Genomic DNA, 15,256 nt, shown 5'->3' with positions numbered 1-15,256 from the left:
TCGGAGAGGAGATAGAAAAATCTGTGGCGGACAAGCTTTTTCGTGCACTTCGGGAGGCCCATAGCGAGTCGCAGTCGATGATTGCCACTCAGGTAGACGGTGTCGCTCGAGTGGAGCAGCAGGTTGACGCGAAAATTGGCAGTGGCTTCCAGGTCCTTACCTCACACATCCACCAACTTGTCGAGGAGAAGATAGCAACGCACCAAGCGAGTACTATGGTAATGACAACCGAACTGGCGTAGCAGATTGTAAGAAAATCTACAACACAGATGAAGGACCACCTTGAGAGATCGTTCGAGCTGGGCTATAAGTTAGCGCGTGATGATTTGAAACAGGAGCTTACTTCAAACACGATCACTTCAGATGGGACTTCGCATGACGCTGTCAAGAGCTTCGTGCTGGAAGAAATTGAGAAATCAAAGCGCCACTTCGAAGCTCAAGTGCAGCAAGCTTTAATATCTACTCAGTATGATCTTAACCTTCAAGCTCAACGTCAAGCCGATGCGACCTAAATTCTACGAGAAACATTACAGCAGCATTGTGATCGTGTACCTGAAATACGTGATATGTTAGATGAAGCTGAGGCCTGCAACACAATAAAGGAGCTTGTGAAAAAAGAAGTGGAGAAGCGTATGGAGCTTGTGCAGCGCCAACTTCTGACTGCCCATCCAAAAATAGGAAGGTGCACGGAAATTAGCGATATCAAGGTGGAGGATGACGTGGTAGGGGAGGTCGGCCAACGTCTTACCGAGGTACGGATAGACGATATTTCCGAGCAAACGAATCAAACGGTGGAGAATAGCGTGAAGCTGATACACGATCTCGTTCGCGAGGCCATCCGCCGTTACCCTTGTGTGCGATACTAAAGATGGATCGGGTGACGTTGGAGATGAAGAAGACGAAGATTTATCCAAGAAGATCGCAGTATCCAGCAGCGAATGCGAGATGCTCTTGTCAAGGCGCATGCACCCGCCTTACTGTCGCAGTTGAAGGTCGAGGCTAAAAATGAAAAAACCTCAGCATTCCGAAGTTAAGAGTTCCCAAAATGATGAGGACAGCGCATCGCCATCTCGGGTGCACCATCAGGCATTGCATCTTGCCTATCGTGGTGAACTAAACTTAAACGGAAACGCGGACCGTCGGGCAGTGATAGCTGATGTTCAAAAAGAGGCTGCACAGAGAGCGGAGGCTGCAGCGAAACGTTACAGATCAATGCGCAAGCGGCGTTAGGATGCTGAAATGCTGCGACTATCTTATAGCGTGCTAGCAATCAGGTTGGGTACGCGATGTACGCAACAGGAGGACCACGTTCCGAGTTAGCCTAGGATGACGTATCACAGCTTAATTCAATATATTTTTGTGCAAGTAGCTTTAGTTAAGTGACAGACGCGTGCATGGGCAAACTTAGAGAAGTTTGCTTTGGCTACGTTTCACAATCAGGGCTCGTAAGATGAACTTTGGACGGGTCGCAATGTAAACTACTGTAGTACATTGCTGCTTCTCCCGGACACCGACTGTTACCGTCATAGTCGCACCGGCATCCTGCTCCACGTTCGCAAAACCAACCAGTCCCGTCGCATTGTCATTGCGGCGTCTGCCAGTGGCTCAATGTACACCTTCGGCACCCTTACACCCTACGCGCTACCAGTGCCCGTCACTATGAACGACACACTGAAGAAGGTGTCAGCGTCGTTCGGCCTGCACGAAACGTCCTAGTTAAAGCCGCTGTTGCTCTGCTGTGAAAAACTGGACACCTAAATGTTCGGGTTGCCTCCTGGATCAAGCGCACAGACTCGTCAAGCAGACCTACCATATACTCCTTCACAAATTCACGTTCATTGTAGCAACACTGTACCTATGTCGAGTCTTTCTCTTCGACACACAAACTAGAGTTCGAGATGAAATTGGCCAGCATCTCGTCCGCGAAATCGTCGATATTCATGTCCATATTCAAATCCAGCGGATACGTAAAACACGAGGGTGTATACTGTCGGTGCGTTCCTATAGTAATCGGCTCACAATGCAGAAGGTCAACAAACTCGCGATTGCGGTTTAGAAACGAGCACATATCAATGTTGTGCTGCGACAAACTAGTGCGTTGCACGGTGACCATGCTCCCACTCACGCTAAAGTCGCGCTCTATTTGGAATGACGAAGCTGGGATAGCGAACAGCAATCGTGCGACTCTTGATAGAATTTTGTAGTCACCTTGACGTTCAATTCTCCGCCAGAATGGCAACACAGATTCGGGTGCTCCATTCGGTGAGCGCACTACCGCGATTGAGTCGTCGATCCAACGGTCTAATTCCTCTGCATTGCGTCGGTGCATCCGGTCTGAGGTGATGACTTGTGGTCTGCGTGGCGGAGGAGCACATAAATTCTCCAATTCACTAAAATATGCTACAGGAGTGGGAGAAGGAGGTTCAGCAGCATCGATTAGCTCTGCGACGGCTTTCATAAGAGTGAGTAGCTTATCGCAAATTTTCTCATTCACTCTGTCTCGCTTAGCACACGCGTCACGAGTGCCGATGCCGTGCTGACGACACACCAGCAGCACAACAGCATTTAGACTCAATCTTGGACTTTTGTAAAACGGGTGAAACCTTTGTTGCATTTCAAACACAAAAAGGCTCTCAGTCATCTTGGCGTTATCATAGTAACGACAAAAGTACCGCTCGTCAAGTGCATCCCGTAGTAGCAGATGTAGACCTTGCTAGTAGCAGCAACTCACTGGGATCTATCCACCGAGGGTTCTTCTCTGTCGCCAGATAGTATCGAACTGGTTTTTCTGGGCTAAGATCGTTCAAACGAATTTTGAATAGCTTCATCAGAGCTTCGACTTGAGTCGCAGACTCAGCTTGACAGGCGCGTTTTAGCTCTGTCACAGGCTGCAAAATTGATAGGAGCTGGAATAGATTGGTTTCTTGAGCTGCCAGTGGAAATACAACTGGTGTTTTTTTTTATCTCGAATTGCTTTTTTCGCTCGCTCTGCATACCACGACTCCTAAGCAGGCCACTTTTCTAAGACACGCTTAATGGAGCTTGTCAAACTCAAAACCCAAGAGGCCGAATAGCTCAACATCTTCGTTGAGGAAGTTCCGGTCTGGGCTTTGCACAGTGCTTCGAACCAATCACCAGTAACCTCAACAGACCGAACTTGGTAGGTTGTCCGTGTCAGCTTTGCAATTAAATCACGCATGCCGGGATTTTTGCGTGTAGCATTGTCATTCATTCCACAGGAAGCCTTCGTTGCCGCGTGAGCCATATGATCCATGCACCATTCCCATTGCAAATCGAGCTCCTCGGTCAGCAAGCCCACAACATCGGACCCCTTATCGCTGGTGGCACCGTAGCGATCCTAACCGGTCAGCTGGAAATACTCCAAAGTGCGCTTCACCCACAGCAGAAAAGATCGTCTGATCCCGCCATCTCGATCACCATAGGCGGGGTTAAACTTGCGTGTTCCCAAAAGTACAGACAGAAACTGCCAAGTAGTATCAATAAGATATACTCGCAAGCCGAGGTATTTCTCGCCCGTCGTTTTGCATGTCCAGAAGTCCGCCATCATCGTGAAGTTAGGAAACAATTCGCGATTTGAATGGAGAGATTCGATTACTTCCTTAGTTGTCGACACATAGATCTCGATAATTGATTCTTCGATAAGCTCAGCAGTGATGACGACCTGCATCTCGTCTTTGACCACGAGAGCTTCTTTGAGCCTTGATACTTCGTACTCCCCTATCCGGAGCGGTAGATTGTGGTTAACAATGCGCAACGTCTCGAGGAGAAGATTTAAACGGGAAGGATTGCGAGAGTACAAAATAGACGAGCGAAGGTGTTCAATCTCTTCTTCCCGCTTTCGTTTTGTTGTCACCGCCTTCTTTGTTTTTGGAGACTCCAAGTAATGAACTAGTCGCAGGTGTTTCACGGCGGCCGACGTCTTTCCATGCGACAGAAGCAACAAGCTGTCGGCGGTATCAGTGCGCCGGCAATACTCATCTGCCAGGCAAATATAACCAAACTTCGTTTTGGTTCCTTCGGTGTATTCAACACGAACGCCCCAATCGAATATGAAGGAGCTCTCTCCGGCTGTATGGGCTTTCTCTTGAAAGGACCGATATCGGCCCAACTCTCGACGGCACGCTTCACCGCTGCTGGCGGGTCCAACGTTGTAGTCATTACGTCAGAGCAAGTGTCGAATACCTTGTACGGAAGTGCTTGGGCCACTGTGTAGATGTGTTATCCGCGTCTGGTAGCCCAGACCGCCGCCGCGTGCTTCACGATGGTTGGAAAAGATACGCAGGAAGATCGCCGTGTTTACGAAAGAACATCGTGAATTTCCACCAGTAAGGAGCGCCACTGAAGGAGCACAGCTTTGACGCTGCATTGGAGTTTTGCTCGTAGCCATCGTACTTATGTCGAAGGAAGAATAAAACCTCAAAAACCGTGCTCCCCAATTTTGCGAGAATCGTTTTACCTCGTTTCTGGTGGCTGTATCCATATTGGGGTACTGAGGCTTGGCGAGATCCACAATTGCTGAGGACTTTTACGGTTGGTGAGGAACAAATTACAGTTAGCAGATGTCGTAATCATGACTTTTCCTTAGTGCTGATAGAGCATTGCAACTTCGTGGGCATCTACTTGCACACTCTTAAAGAGCCCTGCGAGGTTCCAGACACCTAACTACTCTTGCTCTACACTCTGTCGGCCTCTCGCTGCGTTGGAATGACCAATATGGCCTTCCCGCCGTTGTATTTCACAGGTACCTTAATTAAGGGAGTGCAATCAGTAAAATCATTCAGCAAATTAGATCCATCCTGCAAACCGACAAGGTCTAACATCTGGAAGGCACCCCTAACTAATCCTAGGTAAACAGTGTAGATTCCTCTTTAACCCCTATAGCCACGCCGCCTGTATTCTACAGGATATAAATTTTCGTATCCTGTATTCTACAGGATAACAAAAAGGCCATTTTTCTCATTACAAAAAAGGAAGTGTTTCCATACAAACTTCAAGTGTCCACTGAATTATAAAGTTTAGAATCACGTTGCTAACCTCGGGGCAATAATTCGTGGCTACGACTTTTTCGAGATTTAGGGAGAGCGAGCGGCGCGCAAATTTCGCGCCATTTGCGAATCGGACGGACATCAGCAAGAACGGCCTCATGCCAAAGCGGAAGCACATCCGGCCAATAACTTGGGGCAAGCTCTGAACGAAGCTAAAAAGGTTAGTATGGCACTTCGAGCGACCTAAAGGGCTATCCAGCCAAAACCGATACTTCACGCCAGAAGGCTGGTCAAGAAGACCAAACGCTACGCATCTTGTCGACTACTTCGATGGGCCAGATGAAGTATGGAAGCATTTACCCGTGGAAGGTATATCGATTGGATGGTACTGACCTACAATCTAGTGGCTAATATTCAAAAGTTTTGTATGATGAGGTTCCTCCTGCCAAGCGATCCGCATCTGCATCGGCGCCTGTTGAGAAGCAGCTGAACATGGAACCTGCTGCATCAACTACAAAACCTCCGACCAAGGCTCAGTCAACCTCCCGGGCCAAACCAGCGGAGGCTCAGACCAAGTCTCCGGCTAAGGCACTAGCCAAACCTCCACGCAAAGCCCCAGCTAAGACGTCGTGCAAATCGCGTACGGCGGCCTCAGTCCAGGCGCCGCCCAAGTCACCTGGCAAGACCCCATCCACGCCTCCGCCCAAGGCTCCAACCAGGACTCCATCAGTGACGCCGCCCAAGTCACCGGCCACGACCCCATCCACGACACCGGCTAAGGCTCAGGCCAAGCAATTGTCAGCATCTACAAAAAAACGAGCCAGGAAGTCCACCGCTCCAACTATTGAACCAACGTCATCGACGCCACCGAGACCGACTCATGTAGCCGCAGCGACAAATCTAGTGGATTTATCGACGGGTGACGACAGAATTGAGTCTGGAGACGAAGACGACTTTGTATTGGAGGATGGCTACTATTCTGACGCGGAGGCGGCCAGCGAGAGTTCTGCAAGTGATGCTAGTGATCCCGAGGAAACAAGTGATGAAGAAGATGCGGTGGATTTGTCGGTGGGTACGCCCTTTAACAGAATGAGCAAGGAGGATCTGAGCGAGCATGCGAAGACGGGCTGGACAACATACTTTGAAGCCGAAAGTAAGTATAATCCTGTACGGTACAGGTTTGCATTGATCAAACGCTTTGTACTATCCTGTAGTATCCGCTAACTTTGAAAACTGTGTGCTGAATGCAGGCAGCGCTCTCGATTTGCCTTCGGCAAGTCTGACCAACTGCACAGCAGCTCAAACTGAGATCGCGCAAGCACTCGGGTGTAATATGAAAGGACTCTTCTTCCTCTTTCTCCCCAAGGAGATGTGGATATCCATAGCAAAGGAGTTCAATCGCTATCAGCGCCAGTTCCGGTCCCAAGCTATTGAATCGATCATGATTCGCCAGCGCCGCATGAAGGAGAGACGCCCCGACTACAAAATGAAGACTCTGCAACAAGTGAAGAAGGAGCTAGACGCATTCAAACCTATCCAGCCGCATGAACTGGTGCATTTCATTGGTCTACTATGTGCAAGAACATTATGCCCGCATCGCGAGAAGCTAGCAAAACACTGGGCAGTCGATGCACAGGGCGCGGTACCAAAAGGCACCTTCGGACGTTTATGTCAAGAAAACGCTTCGAAGAAATTGTGCGGGTCATGCACTTTAGCAACAATAACGACGCCGCTGCAAAACAATACAACACTTGGAAGATCAAGCCCATTGCCGATACAATCAATAAGACGTTCAAGTTAGGCATGAATGTTGGACAGCGCATTGCATTTGATGAAGATATGATACTTATGAAGAGCAAGTACAACCCCATGCGGCAATACCTTCGTGCCAAGCCCCATCCATGGGGTACCAAGTGCTACTTGACATGCGACGCTGCAACGGGTTACTGCTACAGGTATGTTAAAGAGAATCTATGTATTCTACAGGTTAGCGTCTAACAAGTTGTGATTGTTATCCTGTGCAGGGCTGAAATCTATCAAGGGCGGCTGACGAGTGATAGTGCTGATCTGAGCCAGGGACCAAACGCGGTAATTCGCAACCTTGATGCTGTGCTCGACGGACTGCCGAAAAAACGACTCGTCATTACGGATCGGTTCTACTCGAGCGTGCTGCTGTCTTCGATTCTCCTACAACGGGGTCTTTATCACGTGGGCACCATTCAGACGAACCGGCGCGGATATTGCAACACGATTCCATACAGGCAAGCCAAGAGGCCAAAGAAGATAAAGAGAGGGCTGTATCGAATTGCACAGTCGAAGGTAGAGCCAAGCATGGTGGCCGTTTCGTGGATGGACAACCGACCCGTTCACTTCATTGCCACGGGCTGTGGTACTGGTGTAGTAAGTTTGGTTAGACGTGCAGGTGCTGACACTGTTGACATCCCAGCACCCCAGCTCGTCAAGGACTACCAAGAAGGCATGGGAGGCGCAGATATACAAGATCAGTTGCGGCTCCAGCGATATTCAATACAGGTACTACCATTTGTATCCTACATTACTTTGGTTTCATATTGACAATTGTTATCGTGTACACTACAGGGAGCGATGAAAATGAAGAAGTACTATCATACTATCTTTCTCGGACTCATTGACATGGCGTTAGTCAATGCCTACATCATCCATCGCCACGTCAAAGCAAGATTGAACCCCAGGTCGTGCTCCACCCACGCACGCAAACTTCATGAGATCTATGCAAGTCGCATTGCTGAACGTGGGAGTTGCCGACTTCGAATCAGACCTATCTGTCGAAGCTTTGGCTGATACAAGCGTTGTGCTGTCGACACACCCTCGCTACACACTCCCGGCCCATCACACACCTCGCCAAGTGGATATTTTTCGCACGACAAGAGAAAAAACCGGAAAAGAATCGAGCAAAAGACGTCAGTACGGATGCAAAGTGTGTTCATTACTTCGCCCGGAAAAGACACCGTGGGAGACTACGTTTTACTGCGTTGAGTGCTCAGAGGAAAGGATTAATCGCCAGTCGGGGGCACGAGGAAAGATTTACCTATGCCAAAAGGTTCGCCAGCACGACCCGTCGGGATCAATAAACTCAGCAACTTGCAGCCAGATTTGGCACAACCTTTGGGGCGCTGGTGCTCGTATACCCCCTGGATTGAAGACAATTTGCATGCGCTCACCAAGCGGCTCAAGCTCGCGCCGCACTGGAGAAAATATTGATGACAGCGATGAAGAAGAAAGCTCGGCCAACGAATCTTCAAGGGAGGCAGAAATAGAGGTTAGTGCAGGAGACGTAGGCAGTACTGAAACTGCGTGCATCTAATACAAAGCTGTATGAAGTGTCAACCGCGTTACACTAGGAATGATTGTAGTCCGTTTGAGTGAATGCATGTAGAATTTTGAAATTTTCTCTACATCTTCATTGTGTTAATCCTGGTTAATACAGAGTACACGATCCCGTACATTGACTGATAACCTGTACGGAACAGGGTAGATAAGGAGTAAGGATTGTGAGCTTCGCAAAACTCCGCAAATAGTAAAATCAAGATAAAACACTATCCTGTATAGTACAGGGTAACTTTTGCCTTAAATCGCGGGGCTAGAGGGGTTAATAAATTCCTCTATTAAATGATCTGTCGAGCGTTCACGATTGAAGTTGGCCTAGTTCTTACCTATTAACCTTATCCATAGACCACATTGTTTACCGTCAGCTTGAAGATGAATTATGTATCTTTATTTATTCTGTCCTTGGACCGTAGGATTTGTCGTTTTGCTGTGGACAGCTCCACGGGCTATTTATAAGACGAAACATACATGTAACTTGTTGGGTGTATGGATCCCTTTTAATAACCTTAGTGAAACCAAGACGATCTGCTGTGACTGGCCGCTCTATGGCCATTGAAGCCGAAAGGAAGATCCTGCGCATTGTTGTGAATATGAAGTTGCTGCGGCTTAGTCGGCTAACTACACCCTATTAATAGGTCGCGGACCCGTACCCTCAAGAGTCTTGAGGGTACGGGTCCTTGAGTCAAGAGCACCGGTTTATGGTACCGATAGTAGCCCACTGCGTATCGTTGGTGAGCAAAATGAATGTTTAGCCCAAACTTTGTGATAAGGCAACCCCCCAACCTGATTTGCCCCGTCCGTTCTTAAAGTATCACCATCAGCTTTTGAAAAGCCAAATATTTAAGAAAAAACACTTTGGGTTTTTTCCTAATAACGTATTTTTGATTAGAGTATCGGCATTATAGTGCTGTTTTACCCATGTAGTCGCAGAGTATTACATCTGGAAAACGCTTGAATTGAGTTTTGGAGAACAGGCAATTCTAGACTATCAGAACTACATGTACACCCTCAATTACTCTTTTTATTGAATGTGTATTCTAGGCATCCAACATTCGAAGCTGAGCAGGAGTATGTGTGGAACCTCCAACATTAATAGTATCAAAGTATTAATTTAATACTTTCAAATGCACATATTATCTGAATTTGTCAGCTTCTTTTTTTCGGGTCGCAAACATTCGGGTATGGCTCAACCGGTATGCTTAACCGAAAGTTTGCCATGGGCTGTTCGACCGACCATACATAGCATCGACTTTTACAATCTGTTGTAAAAGCAGTCGATGTTACGTGCGCTCAGTCGGTCGCAGCAGCACGTGCCTTATTAATTAAACCGCCATCCTGTTGAACTTACCAGCCAGGCTTTGTAAGATTTAGTAGCTTTATACAGTACATGTACCTAGATTCTAGGAGCTTCTAGGTCCTAGAAGCACTCGATCGCTAGGTCGTATTCGTAGAGACGGAAGTGGAATCTACTTTTCATCACAGTTGGAGATCAGAGCCTTATCTCCAGAATTGCACCGTCGCCTTCACTTCGTCGTAATACGAAATGCAGCTCCACCGTTTGGCCATCGTGGCTGTGTGCATGCTCTTCGGACAAACCACTGCAACGAAAACTCAAGCTAACGATTGGGAGCCGTGCTCAGACTACACGTTTTCCGACGCAGGGAGCTCGAGCGGTCAGGACGCTGAGTGCGTTATCTACCACGCGCCCTTGTGCCACCCTGGTATATGTAAGGCTTCAGATTCGTTGAGCTCGACTGTCGAGATTTTTGTAAAGCGATTCCCAGCCACGACTGGTGATCCTGCCGCGGCATCGAATGTTTGGCTCCTACAGGGTGGTCCTGGGTATTCTTCTAGCACATGTTCGAGTGAACGTGTACACGATGGATCACCGCGGCACTGGGCGCAGTACTCGCTTAGATTGTGCTGCCATGCAGGCTTCTGCTTCCGGGGTTTCTCCCGGTGACCAGATGAGTCCGACAAAAGTTGCTGCGTGCGCAAAGGAGCTACATTCCATGTACGGAGATTTGTCATCGTTTTCAATGACCAGTGCTGCCACCGATGTTGCCACTTTCATCTCCAAACATACGAACGGTGAAAACACTACGGTGTACGGAGTGAGTTATGAAACAGCTTTGGTGGAGCGACTAATGCATTTGGACACTCCGACGGTGACCGGATATGTTCTTGATAGCATTGCTACGACATCGGGAGCGTCGGCGGGTCGGTTTCCTTACATATCGTTGTGGGACACAGATTACGGGGAGGTGTTGCCATCGATTTCGCCAGTCGTTGAGGAGACGCATATGCCCAATATATTCATTGTATTGCAAAGTTATTATTATTGTTTCCTGTTGTATTGCAGTCGCTATTACGCAGGTGATCGTTCTTCCGTAAAATAAAGCATTTTATTTCCCGATCCCTGTGCTGTACTACCTCATCGTTTTCTCGGAAATGTGGGAAACACCCGCGATTGCAAGGCCAATGATGGAAAAACGATTTAGAGCCGTGGAAGTCTCCGATGGTGGGTTCTACGAAGGGGATTACGGCGGAATCTACAAATTGAGTCCGCTGTACTGTGCTTTTTCCAAAAAGCCCTCTCCCGTTTGCAACGAAATCAAATCGGAAAGGTACCCTTCAAAAGGTATCATATATGAGCGCGACGAATACTGGAACAAAAGTGCGGTAATTCCAAAACAAGCGAGTGTGTTGCTTCTAAGTGGCAAGTTGGACCCACAGACACCGCACAAGCATGCCGAGTACCTATTCGAAGTGCTGGAAGGTGACAACAAGGAGCTTATTACTTTTGACTACGCTACGCATGGGATCATTGTATCCACTCAACTTGTGGAGGAGGATCCGTCAAGCGAGACTTGTGGAATGAGGTTACTTGCATCATATGTGAAAAATGGCGGAGATCTAGCCCGTCTTGACAAGACTTGTGTGGGTGAGATGCCGAGATTCAACTGGAAGATTTCGACTGATTATATGTACGGTATCTTGGGCACTGACGAGCCGTACGACGGTGCGTATAACGAGATCTTGTCTACCGGTACCGACAATTCGAGTGGGTGACTACCGGATTCTGGCGAGTCTGCTGACAGTACACCGTTCACCCTAGTTAGTCGTGTGACCTAAATAGTCGTGCACCGTTAAAATCATCCCACAGGTTTTTATAAAAACTTTCGTTTCTACCTCCAATCGCAAAAAGACATCGGAATCTGATAGATCTCGACGAGCTCGTTTGCTGTGCCTTTTAATTTTGGTAGTTATTAAAAGTGGGTTTAGAGTCCAAAAAGCGTGAGGCGAAACAGAAAACCGTAAGTGAATGGTGTGCGTGCTCTATCTTTTTACCAATAAGTCATCAACAGAATACAGAGTTTTCCAGCATTAAATGAAGCCTCCATGAACTGCTTCCCTGTCAAATGGCGATAGATAGACGGTGTCGTCCCAAAGCAGTTTCAAACTACTTTTTGCTGGTAAATGATTGTGACCCTTTCAGGATAGTAGGAAATTTGTAAGTGAGTGACTCATTGAATAGGACCAAAACGGCAGTTCGGTCGGATTCACTCGTAATACCTGTATCTCATTCACTTGGCTACATTCCTCTTTTTAAATTCGTTTTTGCTCTGTGCTACTTCAGCTTGAGCCACTGCGTGATGAAGTTGACGGGCCTCGTTGACCGTGAGTCCGTAGAAGTGCTTGTAGTCCATGTAGACCAACAAGTGGTCGACGAACCAGGCATACGAATGCTCCTCGAAGAGAGCCGTGTATTGACCGTCATGGATCTCCCTGTATTCCTTGAAAAACTCCTCAATTGTCGCTCCTTCGGATTCCACGAACTCTGCACACAGCGATACGCATATAAGCACAAGCTGAAATTATTACGACAATTGCCAATGAAAACAGCCCTCTCACCCGACAGTTTATCTTTAAACAGCTTGAGATACTGGTCGTGTAGCTCCTTATATCTGTCAAAACGACCACCAGTGCACAATCATCAGCCTATAAAACAACATCCCTTTATCCCTCGAGCAACGACATACTCGTGCTTATGCTGTATCCACCTCAAAATGTTTTCTTCGATTATCCGGATTTTTGTTCAGGTATTTCTTTCTTATCTACGCAAAAAGGCAGTCAATTAGAACTGGGGCCTCTGCTGCGTAGAAGCAACACAGCACTCCGCAAACAAGATCTCTGCCCACCTCGACATTGCTCACTTGTCTGTCGACAGTGGTCACCAACTTCTGCTTCACTTATCAATTGCTTCAAGTTTATCATGTGCATAAGAACGCTAACGCGAGCTTCTTCTAGTGTTTTTCATTCAGTATTCGTCTTTTTGCCAGTTTGAGCAATTTTAACTCGTCTAAATCTTTAAAAAAATTGCAGAATTTATCCCGTTTACTTTGGTCTCTGCGTGCAGAAAGCCATCGTCAATTCAGGAGAAGCCGCTTCAATCTCTGGTGGAGTCGAAATCTCAATATCTTCCGGAAGTTCATCCGTCGCTCTCGTCCTCGTATTCTCACGCTTTAGTTTGAGCCACCGAAACGCGAAATATACAGCGAGTGCCAGTGTCACCAAGAAAAGCACAAGGAATGCAATGAAGGCGGCTTTGTACTTGGTATTTCCCTTGGACAGAGGGGTGGCGGCCCCTGCAAAGCTCGAGCTGGAACCGGTTACGAGTTTAGCCAATCGTTCGTCGTAATCTCCGTCGTAGGAATCACTTGTGCTCAAGAAGAAATACTGATAGACAAGCGGAGGTGTGAGACCGAGCGCTGGCACTTCATCGACACAGGATTGGTCCAGACCGTTTAGGTCACCGTTATTGCTTACATACGAGACCAATATCTTCATGCCGCACGTCTCGCTTTCGTCGTCTTCATCGTCCAAAGGCGTCGTCCATAGCGCTCCATGCGTAGCGTATTTAAACGTGATTAACGCTTTCTTACTACCATCCAGAGCGTCCAGCAAATACTCAGCATATTTATGAGGTGTATGTGGGTCCAGTTTGCTGCTCAATAGCAGCACACTTGCTTGAGCCGGAATTGTGGCGCTTTTGTTCCAGTATTCATCACGTTCATAGATTATTCCACTGGAGTCGTAAGTCCCGACGTCGAGTTGGTCACACACTGGAGACTTTTCCTTGGAGAAAGCGCAATAAAGTGGAACATCTGCGTACGTTCCTCCATTCGACACACGTGTGTCTGTAAAGCGCGAAACCATCTCACCAATAGACGGCTCGGGCGTCTCCCACATCTCTGAGAAGACGATGAGGTAGTACAGTAAACTCGAATCAAATGCGTCGTCTTCGCTGGACCAGGACAAATAATTGATCAAAGTTGTGAAGAAATGCCTCAATACGGCAATATCGTTGGACGCACAGCGGGTCAGTCTGTACACGACTGATGGAAGAAGCGTGCGCAGGTTCGAGCTCTGTAGCAGAGACCCCAGAGCCCGTCGTAAGGTATACGATACTGGCTCAAAACTCATGTCACTGTAGACGTCACTCACAAGCGCAGCACATGTGGACGTTGGGTCATTATCGAACTGCGTGATCAAATTCTGAAGCGTGACAGGCAACGAGTTGGATACAAATCGATCGCTACACTCGCTTTGAGTCTCACAGAGCGCCAAGAACGCGTCGCCAACGTCGCCAAAATCAGAATCCCACGTTGAAAAGTACTCAAACGCTTTAGAAGATCCGGAACTCGTGGCCACTCCATCCAGCACGTACCCCGTCACTTCAGGTGGGTCCAGATGAATTAGACGCTCTACCAACGCAGTACCGTAGCTCACTGCATACACAATAGTGTCAGCTCCATTCGAGTAGTCGGAAATGAACGTGGCCATGTCCATCGCTGCACTTGTCATGGAGAACGACGACAGATTTCCGTATTTCTTTGCCAGAGCTTGAGCGCATGCAGGGACTTCACTTGTGTCAATGCCACTGCCCCACGGAGACCCCGTCGTAGTTGCCTGTGCTGCAGCACAGTCCAACAGGGTACTACGACCTGTACCTCGGTGGTCCATGGTGTACACATTCACTGTCCCATCCATTCGAGCGTGTAGCTCCACCATAGCCGACTCCACTGAATCGTCCCAAAACAAATAACACCATAAAGGTCAGTATCAGAAGGTTTTCCAGGTAAATAACTAACGTACTAGATGTGGATGAAGCTCCCGGACCGCCTTGCATAAGCCACACATTCGTCGCTGTTTCGGTCCCGACAACAGCAGCAACCCTCTTGACGAAAATGTCTACCGTGGAGTCGGTCGTACAAACTCCAGGATAACATAACGGTGCAGAGTAGACTGCGCACTCTGCGTCTTGATTACCAGAGCCTCCAGCCTCCGCAAAGGTGGACTCGGAACAGGGATACCAGCCATTGAGCCCGCTACGTGAAGCTGAAGTCGATGCAGCTGACGCCTGTGCGATCGCTGCTGCTACTGAGATGGCGAGGTAAAGCTGCATGTCAAACAGCAAATGGCTAGTCGAGCCTCTTGCGTTCCGCAAATTCTCGACTGCGTCAAGCGTCGGTTTTGCTCCATAATTGGGTTGATAGTATCAACGGGATACGCGATGACGCACTCGACTTCGATGTACCCACAAGAGGTAGAAGCCTATCGGTGCTTCGTGCTGTTCGAATGGCTACAATCTAGATGTGCACCCACTGATATCATGTACACTTAGCGGCTCGACGAAATTCTGTCGATATTGTGAACAATCGTTCCATAACACCTAGCTCACTCGTCTCGTTTTGGGTACTACCCGGATAGTAAAGGGTACGGAACAAGGTGTATTCCAGTCAGGATACAATCCCGTTTTCGCGGGGGTGGACCATATAGGATTTGCAAATAAATCAGATTTTAGCTAACAAATCATAATG

General features: G+C 48.0%; 1 protein-coding gene across 1 annotated transcript; it reads right to left on the bottom strand.

Annotated features, from left to right (window-relative positions):
- Window positions 1–12,770: 12,770 nt before the first annotated feature.
- On the bottom strand, window positions 12,771–14,756 carry PITG_13409 (serine protease family S33, putative; the record flags this gene model as incomplete). Its single annotated transcript, XM_002899997.1, has 2 exons — window positions 12,771–14,458; window positions 14,690–14,756. 2 exons carry the CDS (start codon window positions 14,754–14,756, stop codon window positions 12,771–12,773), a joined length of 1,755 nt encoding a protein of 584 aa, XP_002900043.1.
- Window positions 14,757–15,256: the final 500 nt, after the last annotated feature.

The sequence above is a fragment of the Phytophthora infestans genome, genomic scaffold (genome assembly GCF_000142945.1).
Source record: "Phytophthora infestans T30-4 supercont1.28 genomic scaffold, whole genome shotgun sequence".
NCBI lineage: Eukaryota > Oomycota > Peronosporomycetes > Peronosporales > Peronosporaceae > Phytophthora > Phytophthora infestans.
Note: the sequence above shows the minus strand (reverse complement) of the source record. Positions and strands in the feature narration are given on the sequence as shown.